General features: G+C 46.8%; 1 protein-coding gene across 1 annotated transcript; it reads right to left on the reverse strand.

Annotated features, from left to right (window-relative positions):
• Window positions 1-508: 508 nt before the first annotated feature.
• On the reverse strand, window positions 509-13,088 carry C16H1orf115 (chromosome 16 C1orf115 homolog). Its single transcript, XM_005905557.3, has 2 exons — window positions 12,699-13,088; window positions 509-2,978 (listed from the first exon to the last, which is right to left on the reverse strand). Exons 1-2 carry the CDS (start codon window positions 12,993-12,995, stop codon window positions 2,859-2,861), a joined length of 417 nt encoding a protein of 138 aa, XP_005905619.2. The 5' UTR covers window positions 12,996-13,088; the 3' UTR covers window positions 509-2,858.
• Between the last annotated feature and the right edge of the window lie 4,107 nt (window positions 13,089-17,195).

Here is a 17,195-nt window from a genome sequence, read left to right on the forward strand (position 1 = left end):
TGACATGCGTGGCCCCTACCCTGCCTGGAAGTGTAATGACAGCTCGTCCGGATGCTCCGGTAGGGCTGAATGAGTATGCATGTTTCATGGGCTCATCAAGCACTGACACCTGGCTGACCCCAGGTTCCATTTTGGAGCCCACTGGCCCATGCAACCTGCAGCTGTCCCTGGCACCAGCATCTCCCAGTTCAGGCAGGTCAGTGACTACTTCAGAATCTTCTAGACTGTGGTAGAAAATGCAGATTCCTGGCCCCACTCTAGACTCTCTAAATCCAAATCGGAGGTTCTGGAAATCATTTTTAACCAACACATGAGCTGAGGCCCCTACATAGACACCTCTTCTACTGAGCTTCTGGAGAACTCACTCCCCCCAACCTTGAGTCCAGGGAGTCAGAGTCCCTATCCCTTCCCTTGGTCTTGGGGAGAAGCCTTGGGCTCCTGGTGGGGGCCCCAGGGACGTGTCCCTCACTCTCTGGGGTGGAGGAGAAAAACTTCACACGCAGAAACATTAGACAAATCAGGTCTTTTATTTACAGACTATGATGAAGAAAACATACAAAAGAAGCCTCTTGGTCAATCATGTAAAGGGAAAGCTCTAAAATTCAATTTTTAGTAGAGTGTGGATGCTGATATTAAAAAAAAAACAAAAACTGAAGAGAAAGAAAAGGCAGAAAAGTAAGCTGCAGCATGGGTACCCTGTCTTGGAGGAAATGACAACTCAGCTGAGTGCTTAGAACGGTTCATTTTCTGTGCACAGACCTTCACAGGGATGGTCCTGGAAAGTTTCAACTTTTGCAATTTCTGGGTTAATTCTTAACCAGAATTCCAAAACGTAGGGGCCAAATGTGTTTGGCCTTACAGTGTCTCTAACTTGGGGCTGGAGTGGGAAGCTCGCCCTTGGATGGGCCTTGGCCGCTCTTGTCCCTCCCAGGCCACACTTGAGGTCCCCCGAGAAACTCAACAGGGTTCTCTGGGTCAAGTCTGCAGCGCTGAGCCACCAGGAAGGTGTGCTCCCAACCCACGCAGGCTCCTTCCCCCATCTGCCTTTCCTGTGATCAGCAGTCCTGACTCTCTTCCCCACTAAACGAAGCTCTGCTTTTCTTTCCCCTGATGTCTCCTTTTCCCTGACTCCCAGTGTGGCAGGGCATGCTATAATTATCTTACATGTGTGAAAATGTGCCATTGGTGCTAACACAGGGCCATTTCTATTCTCTTTTCCTCACAAATATGAATGATGCAGGAATTAGGTCCCAGCTCACCTTCAATGATGAGCCTCCAGGATGTGAAGCAGAATCTAGCTTCACAGCTACAACAATCTCCCCTCCACTCATTCCTCTTTCTATCCATCTGTCTGTCTGTCTTCCAACTTTCTCCACTTCCTGGCTAGGTTTGATGGGTGAAGCGTGAGCAACTGAGCCTTCATTCCCCAGGAAAACTTCACAGGGCAACAAGTAGGTGTCATCACCGAACCTGCAGACTGGTTCATAATAACTATTTTGAACTGGAAATTATTATTCTGGAAACCAGGTCAGAACAGGGGCGTGTTATGGGGGTTGGCAGTGGGCACCTCCCTATCCAATGACTCAGTGGCAGTCCACAGATCATCCTCCAGGTCGAGGACTCTCACCCACCCCATCTTTTTGAATCCAGCTGAGATGATGTCAAATTGGGCAGCACAGGAGAGGAAAGTCTACTCCAAGGGCAGCCAATGTGAGCTCACGGGCCTCAGAGGGTCTGGAAGCATCAGCGTGGCACCACTGACCACGTAGCCTCCCCTCGCCCACATCCAGAGCCTAAGACTTTTCAACACTGATAACCCAGAGCTGGTCCCCGTGCTTCTACTTCTCTCATCCAGCATCCTCCTTCTGCTTCCTTCATACCCTCTCCTACTTTCTGGTTCCTTTTCTAAATCATACACTTCCTTTCTAGGTGTTTTTCTCTCAAGACAGAGCACCCGCTGTCGGTTTGATGCCAAGGATGACGGGGCTGATGGTACCTGGCAGCTGGGTCAGGAAGCCCATGACCTCAGCTGGCTATCTGCCTGCAGGCGGGTCTGGCCAGCCCCACACGCGGCCAGGCTGGAATGGTCTGGACTGGGCCTGGCCGCCCTTAGGAGCCCTCCCTCCCTCAAACAACCTGCACTTGAACTTGCTGATCCTCCTTCCCCCATCACCACCTGCACACTCATGTCAGAGAAGGTGAAAGTGACAAGCTTTCATCTACTTGAAACAGTCATGACACAGTGTCAGCATGGTTTTCAAAGCATCGGCGCCTTCAAAGAGATTTTTCTTTCCTCCTTCTTCTCAAGCCTGTAATTAAACTTCTGGTGGCAAAGGAGTGCAAAAAGGAGATGGGGGGATGACTTTAGGAACAAACAGTTCCTTGGGTACTCTCAGAACCGAGGCAGGCACGGCCTGGGAGCTCTGTCAGCCTGAGAACTTTCAGAATCGAGCAAATTGGCTCACTCCAAATCAAAATCCCCCACCTCCCACCCCATCCCTATTCACCACTCTGCTGCCCACCCAGAGCACTGGCTCCGGCCAAGTGTTTGCCTCTCAGCCACCCCCTGCCATCTTTCATGGGGAGCTCCGGTTTTAGCAAACTCTTGCTAATCCCAAACCCAACCTCAGCCTAATTCTCTGCAGGATTGTCCAGTAGGGCCACCTGTGTCCAAGAGATGTGGAAGCTCAGCAGATGGATGGGGATGACTCATCCATGACATTCATCCAGTTCAACCAAGACAGTTTTTTCTCTTCCGAGTATTCTGTGGGTTCAAGTCTGAAATGCTCCTGGGTTTGGACTGTTCCCAGAACAGAGGCTTCCGATTATTTTTGCAGGGTCCACCCAGGCAGCTCCCACTAGCGGACGAACGACACCACGCTGGTGGCCACGCCGAATGGGGCAGAGTAGGCGGCGGCGAATCCCTGCAGGCCGACCACGATGTAGCGGCATCCTTTGGTGATAACCTTCCCAACATTCTATTTTTTAGGAACAGAGGAGAAAAGCAAAGGGTTAGATGAGGCAACTTTGTGATCTTTCATGCATAATGGTGCCATACATACAGAGTCATCTCGCCTCACTTCCCCAGGGCAAATGAGCAAGTCAGCAATTTCCCACCTCTCTGGCACCCCACATGGAACCCCATCAGAAGAACACGCGGGGGATCAGAACAGACCTCAGCACCTTGACAAGGGCTTGCCAGCCCCACAAGTTTCCAGGTAATTCAAAGATCTTCTTGGAGACAACTGTGAAGCTGCTAGTTCTAAAACCAAACCAGGGGACTTCCCTAGTGATCCAGTGGCAGAGACTCCATGCTCCCAATGCTGGAGGCCTGGGTTCAGTCCCTGGTCAGGGAACTAGATCTCACATGTCACGACTAAGACCTGGCACAGCCTAATAAATATTTGTAAAATTTTAAACCAAACCGATAGTGTTGTATTATTTGAAACAAAGCCTACTGTCCTCTGTTACTGGATCGGAGGAGGGCTGGGTCAAGTCTTCCTTCATTCACCTGAGCTGAAAGCCACCCAGTCCTCCGTCTCAGCCCAGGACACGCCCCGTCTGACCCACATGTTGTGTCTCTAAAGTCTCCCGCAGCTCTGTCATTGTGCCCATGGTTTGGGGTTCCTGATACAACTCTACACTCCTTAATGGTAAGGGCTGGGCCTTACTTTCTTGGTATCCACTCTACCTCTTCCTTGTCTTCAAGGCTTGGTGCCAGTCAGAGGGTATCCAAGGGATTCAAGTGCAGTCGCAACAAAGGAATGAAGACCACCACCACCAGCTAATACTGACAGTGCTGCTGCCCCTCCCCCTTTCTCTCCCCACCCCCAACTTCTGTCTCCATGACGACGGCATTTGTGGAGGTGACCTGGATGTCACCATACATCTTGTCTGTCCGTCCTCAATGCTTCCAGCTCCAATGACCACTTAAAATCCCTGGTCACAATTGCAAGCCTCACTCTGACACCAACACCGCCTGACCAGCCTGGTCCATTGGTCCAGTAGGCTGACTGTCCCTCTCTCCCAGGTAGGATTTCTTACGTCTTCCTTTCTCCACAAGCCCCCAGGACACACGAACGCACACTGTGTCCATACCTTCATTAGATGATCCCACTTTATCTCTCACTGAAAGTCTCAGAAGTCACTGGGGAACCCAGTCATGCTCTACCACTGTCTACACCTGCCCTAACTTCTCCTCCCACCTAGCCATGTCCCAGGGGGAAAAAGTACCCCTACAGCCATTCCTTTGCTACTTGCTTTTAGTACCCTCTTCCCCTTCCCTCCAGCTTTCCCTTCTCCAACATCATCACCCTCTTCCTCCCCATTGGATCACCCCCCTTAGCTCACACATATGCTCAGCTGTCCCCTTAATTCCACGGCCTTCTCTAGGTCCTGCCCACATCACGCCAAACCAATGGAAAGAGTCATCTGCACACACTGCCTCTACTTCCCCCCTCCTTATTCTTTCGTCCTCTACTCTGACCCATCCAGGACGGATTGGCCATGGCCATCTGCCACCACCATGTTGTCTGAGCCAACGAGCACCTTTCTGTCTTCCCCCTGACTCTTGGCCGCTTTGGATACTTCATCAAACAGTCATTTTGATTTTTCCCTTACCTCACACGAAGCCCTTCTTCAGCTTTCTTTTCTATTTTTTAACATTTTTAAAATTGAAGTATAGTTGATTTACAGTGTTTCAGATATACAGCTGCTGCTGCTGCTAAGTCACTTCAGTCGTGTCTGACTCTGTGCGACCCCATAGACAGCAGCTCACCAGGCTCCCCCATCCCTGGGATTCTCCAGGGAAGAACACTGGAATGAGTTGCCATTTCCTTCTCCAGTGCATGAAAGTGAAAAGTGAAAGTGAAGCCACTCAGTTGTGTCTGACTCTTCATGACCCCATGGACTGCAGCCTACCAGGCTCCTCCGCCCATGGGATTTTCCAGGCAAGAGGACTGGAGTGGGGTAAATATATCTGTATATGTGTGTGCTGTGCTTAGTCACTTAGTTGTGTCCAATTCTTTGTGACCCCACAGACTGTAGTCTGCCAGGCTCTTCTGTCCATGGGGATTCTCCAGGCAATATATATATATATATGACAGGATCATTTGCTGTATGTCTGAAACATTGTAAAAAGGATATATTATATATCCATCTATATGTAGAGACTTTTTCAGATTTTTTCCATTATAGGTCATTATAAGATATTGAATATGGTTCCCTGTGTTATAGGGTAGGTTCTTGTTGTTTATCTATTTTATGTACAGTGGTGTATATGCTAATTCAAAATTTCTAACTTATCCCTCCTCCCCCTCTGGTAACCATAAGCTTGTTTTCTATGCCTGTGAGTTTATTTCTGTTTTGTAAATAAGTTCATTTGTTATCCCTCTTTTTTTTTTTTTTGGTTTCCACATATGAAAGTGAAAGTTGCTCAGTCGTGTCTGACTCTTTGCAACCCCATGGACTACACAGTCCATGGAATTCTCCAGACCAGAATACTGGAGTGGGTAGCCTTTCCCTTCTACAGGGGATGTTCCCAACCCGGGGATTGAACCCAGGTCTCCTGAATTGCAGGCGGATTCTTTACCAGCTGAGCCACAAAGGAAGGCCCACACATAAGTGGCATCATATGATATTTGACTCTGACTTATTTCACTTAGTATGATGATCTCTACATCCACACATGTTGCTGCAAATGGCATTATTTTGTTCTTTTTTTAATGGCCCTCCTCAGGTTTCTTCACTGGATTATTCCTTCAATCAAACTTTAAAATGTTATTCTTCAGTACTGTTCCTTATTTTTTATTTTAAAACATGTTTTGGCCTAGAATTTCTCCACAGGTGATGTCATCCATTTCCAATGACTTTGAGTATTTCCTGTATGCTGATAAATCCCAAATTTATATCTTTGGCTCCTACTCAAATATCTACCTCTCTATTTGAGGTCTCTACTTTTTGAGGACTCATGATTCCTCTGGCAAACACTCTTCCTTGCTGCAACAAATAGACAAATCTAACTTCGACTGGCTACTCGTATGTTCCTAGAGGCCTTTGGTTATTAGGCTTCAACAAGAGGGAAGCACCAGGGAGTTAAGTTTATTTGTGATTATACAGCTGGTAAGAGGCAGAGCTGAACTTCAATCCCAAAGAAATCTCATCTCAGGATCTGTGTCCTTCACTCCCACATACACTTCCCTTCTTTCACGAAGGCAGATGTAACCTTGCAGTTGCTTGTAGCTTGGGCATAAAGTCCACCCCCCGTCACTTACTTAACTTTCCTTGGCCTCAGTGTCTTCACCTATATAATATTTGGTGACCACCTCACTGGATAAAGAGGATTAAATGGGTTTATGCAAGGAAAGTACTTAGAACAGTTTTTTTAGTTGCTAAGTTGTGTCTGACTCTTCTGAGACCCTCATGGACTACAGCCCACCAGGCTTCTCTGTTCATGCGATTTCCCAGACAAGAATACTGGAGTGGGTAGCCATTTCCTTCTCCAGGAGATTTTCCCTACCCAGAGATTGAACCCTTATCTCTTGCATTGGCAGGCGGGTTCTTTACGAGCGAAGCCCACTAGAACACTGCCTGGCACCAAATCCGGCAGTACTGGAAAATAACCTCTGCTTCTTTTTACTTTATGGTAGTTTCGGTTTGTGGTAGTAATTTTAAAATCTAAGATATTTTGTTGTCTGTTCAGGGAAGTTTCTTAAGACTGTACTTTCCTATGATTTCTGGCTTATTTTGGCTTTCATCGACCTTGGGATAACAGAATGAGGTCCTGCTCGATACTGTATGCCCAGCATCCAGAAAGGGCCTGAGTGTTTCCTTTGGTTGATCTCAGGCCAAAGGAGGAGTTCTGAGAGATGAAAGTAATTTTGATGGCATTTTTAGACACTGATTCCTGGGACACTGTGTCATCAACTTCTCAGTGGGGTATTAGGGTGTGTGTCCGGGATAGAGAGGTGATGCTACTCAAAGATACATCTCTATAAATGTGTGATAAGATTCAGAGAATTTTACTTATCTGTTTGAAATAACCACAAAAGTTGTCCTCTAACAGTCCAGAGCACCCTTTATAAGGAAAGCACCTAGAATCACGGACTGCCTTCATTAAACTTGACATTATGGGTATTTGTACATCCACTTCCTTCTGCCTGCTATTTTTAAAAAAACTGCTTGTCACTTATCTTTGCCGTGAGAAAAAGATGTTACTAAAATAGCTCATTAGCTAGAACATAGTCAAAACACAGAACTTGAGAAATGTGATGCAAAGAAATGCAAAATATTACCATCGACCAATTCAGTGTCACTGGAGGGAGCGATTTTGCAATCTTTGATCTGAGTAGAGTTTTTTCAAACCAAATGATGTCTCAGAAGGGCAAAGGGGCCTGGGGGATCACAGGACAGTGTGGAGGGTTGGATAATGCCTTCTTCCGAGAGTCCGAATCCCCAGAATCTGTGTATAGGCCAACTCATTTGGCAAAAGGGACTTTGCAGACATCAGTTAATGAAGGATCTTGAATTGGAGGGACTACCATGGATTGTGGATTATCTAGGGGAGCCCGATCATTATAAGGATTCTTATATCTTTATTAATGTAAGGATCCAAATAAGAACAGCCAGTCTTATAAAAGTGATTCTGGAGGACTCAGAGAGAAGGCAATGCAGTGACAGAAGCAAAGGGACAGAGAGAAAGAGATCTGCAGATGCTATGCCAGTGGCCTTGGACGTGGAGCAGGGTGGCGGGGAGGGGGGCACCTCTAGAACCTGAAAAGAACAAAGAAACGGTTTTCCCCTGGAGCCTCCTGAAGGAATCAGCTTGCTGACGGAAGCTCAGAAAGGCCAATTTTGGACTTCTGGTCTCCAGAACTGTAGGAAAGCAAGTTTGTGTCGTCTTAAATCACTGTATTTGTGGTAATCTGTTACAGGGAATCTAATACAGGGAATGTGGCTTTTCTAGGGGTTCCCAGGCATTCAACTAATCCCCAAGGATGTCGGGGTCCAGTTTCCAAAAGGAAACCAGTTCTCAACAAAGGGCCTTTTCCCCGGAATATAAAATCCAGTCTTCACACCCCAGGCACAAAGCTGAGGTGGCTGGTCAGCTAAGTGTTAGTCGCTCAGTCATATCCAACTCTTTGCGATCCCATGGACTGACTGTATGTAGCCCATCAGGCTCCACTGTCCATGGGATTCTCCAGGCAAGAATACTGGAGTGGGTTGCCGTTTCCTTCTCCAGGGAGCTGATTTTTTTCCCCCTGAGATACAGCTCATTAAACAAAATCAGAAAAGAACCAGTCGTATGCGGCCTCTCCTCCATCTCTTAGAAAACAGTCAGCAGCAGTCATAGAACTGTCATCACATTCCAGGTGCACTCTGAGACCTCTGCGTGGATGAACTCATTCACTCCTTACCACAGCCCATGTGACAGAGAAACCAAGGCAGAAAGGAGAGCAGAGCCCAAGGGCACACAACCAGCAGGAGGCTGAGCACAGCTTGTACCTGGCAGTCCGGCTCCAGGCCCGTGTCCTAACCCCACATAGACATGGGGCCAATACCTTCTTGAGCTCAAGGTCATTCCACACCCTGTGTTTCCCCTCTCCTAACTCCCTTCAAGCAGCCCGATTAACAAAATTTAGTAACTTTTTAAACCTACACCTCTTCCTGTGGCTCCCAGAGGTGCCTGGGAAAGATGACCTCCTATTTGAACCTACGTTTGGGGTTTGGTGCCCTTAACCCGCTCCTGCCTCCATCCTAACTGCTTCTGCATAGGCAGAGGCCAGGAGAGGGTCCTGATGCCCAGCTCGGCTTCTCTCAAGCTGTGCAGCCTTGAACAAAGAGCTTAACTTCCTGAAACTCCAGTTTCCTTCACTGCATAATGGGAGTCTGTGGGCTTTCCAAGGTCGTTAAGAGGAGTCAGAGCTATGGCACGTTGTGTGTGCAATGGAGCACCCGGCAGACTGTAAGACCAAAGAAGTACTTCCGCCTCCTTCACTCAAAAAACAGGCACTTTCCCAGCAACCCAGGCTCCATCTGAATATTCTAGTACTTCAAAATCAACTGGGGCCCCTGACCACCAAGAGTCCTGGGCACCCAGCCTTCAGAGCCCAGAGCTTCCTGCCAGACACTGGACCCAGAACAGCCCTGGGGTGACCCTACTCAGGGCCACGGGTTAGCAGAGGGTAGGGGGCCTATCCTAGGACAGTTCACAAAAGCCAAACACCTTTCTGTACATAGAAGCAGGAGGGCTTCCTTGGTGGTCCAGTGCTTAAGAATCCGCCTTGCAATGCAGGGGAAACCGGTTCGATCCCTGGTCTAGGAAGATAACACACGCTGCGGAGTAAATAAGCCAGTACACCACAACTCCTGAAGCCCAACTGCCTTAGAGCCCATGCTCTGCAACAAGAGAAGTTACTGCAGTGAGAAGGTTTCAGATCACGACGAGAGAGGAGCTCCTTCTCACCAAATCTAGAGAGAAGCCTGAGCACAGCAACAAAGACCCAACACAGCCAAAAATAAAATTTTTTTTTTCCAAAAAAGAGAAGCAGGAAAGCACCTGCATGAAGGATTTGAGTGGCTAAAAGATAGAAAGGAACTTTCTTCGCCCTTCCATGGAACTATCTGCAGATCTCTTCTTACTCCCCTGACCGAAGTGAGATAAAATTTTGCCTGGTGACGAAAGCTGGCAAAATGTCACCTCCCAACATTTCTAGCTGAGCCTTGGCTAATGTCATGGATTTTCAACAAAGAGGGGTGGCTCATTTGCACCCTGGGAACTGAAGGGCAGAAAGGGCACATCCACCTCTAACGTGACAGTGTCCTCACCTGGCTTCCTGGTCTACTGAACCAGCGTGTGACCCTGCAAAGCTGTCACTGCCTCGATTCTGCTAGCGCTCTGCCCTGTACCCCATCCTTTTTCTATCTGGTGGAATTCTTTCTTGTTTGTTTGTTTGTTTTAGGTGAGGTGAAATTCACATAATGTAAAAATTAACCATTGTCAAGCAAACAACTCAGTGGCATTGAGCCCATTCAAAACGGTATGCAACCACCACTTCTATCTACTTCTAAATATTTTCATCAACCCCAAAGGCAAAGCCATACACATTAAGCAAGCAGTCACTCTGCATTTCTCCTTCCCTCCAGTCCCTGGCAAGCAACCATCTGCCTTCTGTCTCTCTTGATTTACCCATTCTGGATATTTTATATAAATGGAATCATATGCATGATATGTGACCCTGTATGTCTGGCTGCTTTCAACTAGCACCATGTTTTATCCATGTTGTAGCATGTACTTGATTCCTTTTCATGGCTGAATAATATTCCACCGTGTGTGTGTACTACATGTTGTTTACCCGCTTATCAATTGATGGACATTCGAGTTGTTGCCACTCTTTGGCTATTGCGATGCTGCTCTGAACACGTATACGTATATATCTGTTTGAGTACCTATTTTCAGTTCTTTTTTGGGTATACAGCTAGGAGTGGAATTACTGGAACTACCATTACATATGGTGCATGCATGCTCAGTTGTGTTCAACTCTTTGTAACTCCACGGACTTGTAGCCTGCCAGCCTCCTCTGTCTATAGAATTTTCCAGGCAAGAATACTGGAGCAGGTTGCCATTTCCTCCTCCAGGGGAACTTCCCAACCCAGGGATCGAATCCAAGTCTCCTTCATCTCTCGCATTGGCAGGCAGATTCTTTAGCACTGTGCCACCAACATACATATTCCTTTTCGGATTGTTTTTCATTAAAGAGCATTACAAGATATTGACTCTAGTTCCCTGTGCTTTATACAGTAGGTCCTTGTTGTGTATTTATACACTAGCCATATGTTAGTTCTGTGTTTAATTTTTTGAGGAAATGCTAAATTGTTTTCCACAGCAGCTGCCCCATTTTACATTTCCGCCAGCAACACACAAGAATTCTAATTTTCCACCTCCTTGCCAACACTTGCAATTTTCTGTTTGTTTTTCTAATAATCACGCTAGTGAATGTGAACTAGAACCTCATCATTAACCTGTGAAGTCCTGACTCATCCTTCTGTGCCCAGTTTCCATGTCACCATTGATCTGAAAAACTTGACTTTACAACCTTGTTCCTGAAGATAAAATGCCCAGGCTCTTTCCATGTAGCTCCAGGGCAGTGACCCATATGCCAGCATCTCCCCAGGAAGACTCTGCTAGGGCACAACTACATCATACCCATTTTAGATCTCTAGTGCTCAGCACAACGTCTGGCACATTGTTAGAACTCCCAAAGCATCTTCAGCTCAGCCAGCCTCTGAGCTGGGATTCACACATTTATCAGTTCACCAACTGAGGCAAACAATGATTTTTTTGGTGCTCAACTGGGAAAAAAAGGAAAAAGGATGATTCATCCTCTCATGACTCTAAGCCTGAAAGTCCCAATTTTATACTTTTTACTAATATAGATTTATTAATATACTTTGCCACTGCCTACTTGTTTACTGGTCCCAGAGCTGCTGACACACCTTTAAAGAAGATGACAAAGCTCAGTTGCTAGGTGTGGAGACTGGTCAGTTTCATGTACGATAAGAGATTGCTGGAGGACACAGATAACTGGAGGGACAAAAATGAGGTGGAGCCCTGCCCTTTGGCCAAGACAGAGTGAGCTCCTGTTGCCTCGTCCGGCTCCAGGGGCCTGAGGCAGCAGGAGCTTTAAGGGTTTACAGGCAGAAGAACTTGGGAACTGCTTTGGGGCTTTGATCATTGAGAAAGAAACTGCCATTGTATCCCATATTCATATTCTCTGTCTCTCCCCCTCCCCACCCCCACCCCCAGGCAAGTGACGGTGTGTTTGCAGAGAAACACACTGGGAGAAAAGTAGATTCAACGAGTGAATACTTAGGGACTGTTGCGCTCCCAGGCCCTGGAAATCACCTTGAGAATATTTAGGGGAATGCTGCTGCTAAGTCGCTTCAGTAGTGTCCGACTCCGTGCGCCCCATAGACGGCAGCCCACCAGGCTTCCCCGTCCCTGGGATTCCCCAGGCAAGAACACTGGAGTGGGTTGCCATTTCCTTCTCCAATGCATGGAAGTGAAAAGTGAAAGTGAAGCCGCTCAGTTGTGTCCAACTCCTAGCGACCCCATGGACTGCAGCCTACCAGGCTCCTCCGTCCATGGGATTTTCCAGGCAAGAGTACTACGCCAACAATTCTCAGCTAATGGGATGTCCTTGAGAGGATGTTGCTGGAAAACAGATAAACTGGGTTGTAACTCCTTGCTTTCCAACTGGGCTGTCTTCTACAAGTCACCAAAACACGCTAATTCCTCAGTGTTCCCATCTGTAAAATAGGGACACTGATTCCTGTCCTCCCGACTACACAGGGGAGTGGGAAGACACCCCTAGGACAAGAACCACCTGGTAATTGACCCTTGGGAATGTTATTCACCCGCCAGCATGGGGGAAGCCGGGGACCTGTGCGCAGGGAAACCTCTCGTTTAGTTCGATCCCTCTCCGCAGTCACTTTCGCCCCACTGCCCAGTTCACGGAGCCGTTTCGGGGCTCCAGGAAAGAATAGCGGGGGGCGGGAGGGCGGTGGCGGGCGCGGGAGCAGAAGGGGCGCAGGGCAGGGCAGAGAGGCTGAGAGCGTCAGGCTTGCAGGGATCGGACTCCAGCTCTCTGGCAGACGTCTGGGTGCCCAACCCAGGGCACTGGGGGCGGTGGAATGCCTACCTTGCCATACTTCTTCAGCTTCTTCCGGTACCTCTTCTTGGGCTTCTCGCTTGGCACCTGCTCCTCCAGCGGCTCGTAGCGCTCTGGGAGGACGGCGAGGTGCACCCTCCGTGCGCCCCGGGACCCCGGGCGCCGGGCGCTCGCCTCGCTCTCCGCCGCCTCCGCCCCGTTCTCCAGATGCTCCAGGATAGCGGCTGCCTCCTCGTCCCCCTCCGTCCGCCCTCGCCCCCGGGTCAGGGGCCCACAACGCGGGAGGCTGCTCGCCGCCTTGCTTCGGAGCCTGGCTCCCACCGTCATGATGCCGCGGGCCCTCCGGCTGAGGTCGGGGACACCAACCTTTGCTCCCAGCCCGCACCTCCAGCCGCGCCGCCCACCCCTGCCCAGCGAGACCAGGCCCAGCCCAGCCGGGCCAACCCGGACGGGGCGGGAGGACTTGGCATCGCAGCGCCCCCTGGCCGTGGGGCCTGGGATGGCGGTGGCTCCATCGAGCCTGGCCTTCGGCTGATCGGGTCCCAGCGGCCAGGATCCCAGCCACTGGGTGAGGGCTATCTCTAAAGGTTAATGGACAATTAACATGCAAAGCAAGTTCAACCGCACTTAACGAAAGAAGTGAACCCCAACTAGTGAGACTTCCTTTGCCCACGTGCAGACTGGCAGAGATGATGATAATGGTGATGATGATGGAAAAGATGATAGTAATAAAGATCGTGCGCGGGCTTCCCTGGTGGCTCAGACGGTAGAGTCCGCCTGCAATGCAGGACACCTGGGTTCGATCCCTGGGTCGGGAAGATCCCCTGGAGAAGGAAATGGCAACCCACTCCAGTATTCCTGCCTGGGAAATCCCATGGACAGAGGAGCCTGGCGAGCTACAGTCCATGGGGTCGCAAAGAGTCCGACACGACTGAGCGATATTCAGTGGTGGTGAGGATATGGTGAAAGGATGGTTATAATACAGTATTCAATGGAATGCAAACTAGAGATAGGCTATTGGAAAGGCAATCAGAAAATATTTATTGAGTTCTGAAAAACAGTTGTAACTCTCCAGGTGCCTATGCTAAGGAAACATTCAGAAGCACAAAGCAGTCGTGGATGGTGCTCATCACAGTCTGACGCCGGTGAAAAAGGGAAGCAAACCGACAGGGCTGGAAAAGTTAATTCTGGCGCAAGCATTTGACATCATATGAAGTAATCTTTAAAATCACAATTTTCAAGAATATCACTCTGGTAGACATGCATTCTCAGATTACTGTGCATCTCAATCTGTTTGGGATATCTTACTTTCTTATGTAGGTGAATACCTGTTAATTCTTGGAAATTTAGCAGTAAGTATAAAAACAATGTATTATCATTTCATTAATATTTTAATACTATCAAAATGTGTGATATGTTTAAGAACTGTTTGGATATACTGCTGCTGCTGCTGCTGCCTCACTTCAGTCGTGTCCGACTCTGTGCGACCCCACAGACAGCAGCCAACCAGGCTCCCCCTCCCTGGGATTCTCCAGGCAAGAACACTGGAGTGGGTTGCCATTTCCTTCTCCAATGCATGAAAGTGAAAAGTGAAAGTGAAGTCGCTCAGTGGATATACTGCTATAAGTATATAAAATAGTCATAATTTAACAAAGTAGAATATAAAAAATTAGTTTTGTGATTTCAACTTAAATTGTAAAATCAAATAATTTTAGACTGATAAGTTTAACTTGAAAGGAATATAAAAATAAATTAATTTACTATATTTATGAGTTACATAGTCCTGTACAAAGTTGAAGGACTTGAAAAGAAAATCACGTATATTAAGTTTATAAAAGTCACTTAAAATGTTTAAGATAATTAAATGAAGTGAATGATGAAAACCCATTACAGTGACTGTTAAATTTTACTAGGTTTGTAAATGAAATAAAACAGTACTGGAGGTTAAAAGATTATGGGAAGCTTGATCTATGGATTTGTAACTTAACTAAGATAACTATCAATTTATAAACAAAAACAGACTCTAATCGTCCCTTTTCTATGTGAAAAATGGGCTTCAGAGACCCTCCAACTCCCAACTACATAACAAATGGAGACATAGGAGAAATGTCCATGGAATGTGTTTTGTTTGTTTCCTGTGGGTTTTTTTTCTTTTCTTTTTTTTGCTGTACTGGGTCTCTGCTGCAGTACAGGAGCTTCTCTTGTTGCCTCACAGCATGTGGGATCTTCGTTCCCAGACCAGGGATCAAACCCACAACCCCTGCACTGGAAAGTGGAATCTTAGCCACTGGACCACCAGGGAAGTCCCCATATGGTGTGTTTTTGTCCAAACAAAATAATTTTCAAATATCACAACCACATTTAGCTTACCTGTTAAAACACTAGAGCAAATTTAAAAGTGATCCCCAGATTAAGTCTCTATAATCAGTGAGCAAACAGGACTCAAGGAGATGTAGTCAGAACCCATGTTATGTTGCTCACTATCATCTCTTTAGAAGTTATTCATAGTGGGGTGTGCTTCCCTTGTTTCTACATCCCTTGTTTCTACATGACAGTCTTATATATGTATACATATTTTTTTTCTAATCTCATAATCAAAATCCAAAGTTGCAAATATGTTCTCAATTTATATAATTTTAAATCTTACAATATCCAATTCCATGAAATACCCAGGGACTTGAATTTGATTTAAAATTAATCCTCTCTCCTCCCTCAGAGAAATTCAACACCTGCAGGGCTATACTTACTAGCAGAAGCAGCAAAAACAGCAGAAACAGGGCTTTCACCCTAATCTGCCTTTCAAAACTCTCAGGAGTGCCCCTGATTATAAGTTAACTTGTTAAATTCCTGCCAGTACTCAAAGGACTATGGAGGATGCCCATCTCCTAGCCTCTGCTCCCAGGAAAGGGAGTGGAAAGGGCTGAGAGCCCATCCTTAGGAATCTTTCCTTCCTGGTAATAATTCGGAACCTGCTAATAATTAGCCCAAGGGATAGCATGTTCCCAGGCAAGAATACTGGAGTGGGTAGCCATTCCCTTCTCCAGGGGACCTTCCCGACCCAGGGATTGAACCTGGGTCTCCTGAGTTGCAGGCAGATTCGTGAAAATGTATCATCGGTTATTGAGTTAAAATAAAAAATGCTTAAGCTATCTCAGAGTCTTAAAAACAATTGTTTATTTGAATTAACTTGCCTAAGATAGTTACAGATATTTAATTGAAAATCAAGTTTCCATATGTAGACCTATAAAGGTTTTATATCTTTTGTTTTGCAATAAATATATGAGTTTGGAAAGAAAGAGGGGCTTCCCTGGTGGCTCAGATAGTAAAAAATCTACCTGCAACAAGGGAGACCTGGGTTTGATCCCTGGGTGGGGAAGATCCCCTGGAGGAGGAAATGGCTACCCACTCCAGTATTCTTACCTGGGAAATCCCGCAGACAGAGGAGCCTGGTGGGCTACAGTTCATGGGGTCGCAAAGAGTCAGGCACGACTGAGCGAGTGAACAGCAACAATAACACTTCTGATTAGCCCAAACCTCAACTTCTGGGTCACCAGCGTCAAGAGGCCAAGGTGTTTGATCTTATAGGCACTGGGGCTGGAAGGGAACTGGCGCACAGCGTCAGCATTTGTTCACCCCTGGCTTCAACTCCAGCAAGGCTCTGGCATCCACCACGGTTGGAAAGTTTGAGAAAGTCCACGTGCTTCCCAGTGCAGCCCCTTTGCTGCTTTCTCAGCACAATTCTGGGGATAAGGGAACCATCACAGGGCCAAGTGACTTGTTTATTTTCTATTTGGGGCATTTCCAGATTCCAGTCTAGCTTGCCAGCCCCAGGTAACTAAAAGCTTGACTCTTTCCTCCTCACCCGCAGGCATCACTTCTCAGTGCCAAGCAGGCCCCTGTCTCTGGTCCCCCACACAGCTCAGTGACTTGCCCAGAAAATGCAGGCTGCACGCCTGCCTGCCCATCCGTGAGAGCTTGTCACTCTCTGGAGTTCCATTCACCAAGACTCCCCTGTATCCACCACCAGTGCATCATTCTACATCAGAATTCACCTGTGGACAAAGACTTAAAGTAGAACATGTAATAGTCAAAATCATCCTTCAACACTGTAATAAAATTGCATCTTATTTGGTTGGATTTATTCAAAAGCCACTGATGACTTGGAAAACTCCCAAGCTATTTGCACTGAATATTGATAACAGAAAAATGTATGTGTAGAGAAAAAAGTCAAAATTATGACCTTATGACTTAGAAGAATATTTCTGACTAAACCTGAAAAACCTGCACTGATATGCATTCTCCTTTGCCAACAGTGCATCATTCGAATATTTATATATAAATATAATATGCATAATACAAATATATGTATATACATTCTAATATAATAAATAACACCATTTTTCCTGGATGTGTATTAAAATATCTTAATAACTGGTACTGTATTTAGAAAACAGCAACACAGAAAACTATTTTGGCTTGTCTATAGTAAAACCAAATAATTAGTTTGATATAATAATACTTAGAACA

The sequence above is a fragment of the Bos mutus genome, chromosome 16, assembly GCF_027580195.1.
Source record: "Bos mutus isolate GX-2022 chromosome 16, NWIPB_WYAK_1.1, whole genome shotgun sequence".
Lineage (NCBI taxonomy): Eukaryota > Metazoa > Chordata > Mammalia > Artiodactyla > Bovidae > Bos > Bos mutus.

Coding starts and splice junctions, on each gene's coding strand:
- C16H1orf115 (XM_005905557.3), bottom strand. CDS start 12,995: ATGACGGTGGGAGCCAGGCTCCGAAGCAAGGCGGCGAGCAGCCTCCCG. Junction 2,979..12,698: donor AGCTGAAGAAGTATGGCAAG/GTAGGCATTCCA, acceptor CCTAAAAAATAG/AATGTTGGGAAGGTTATCAC.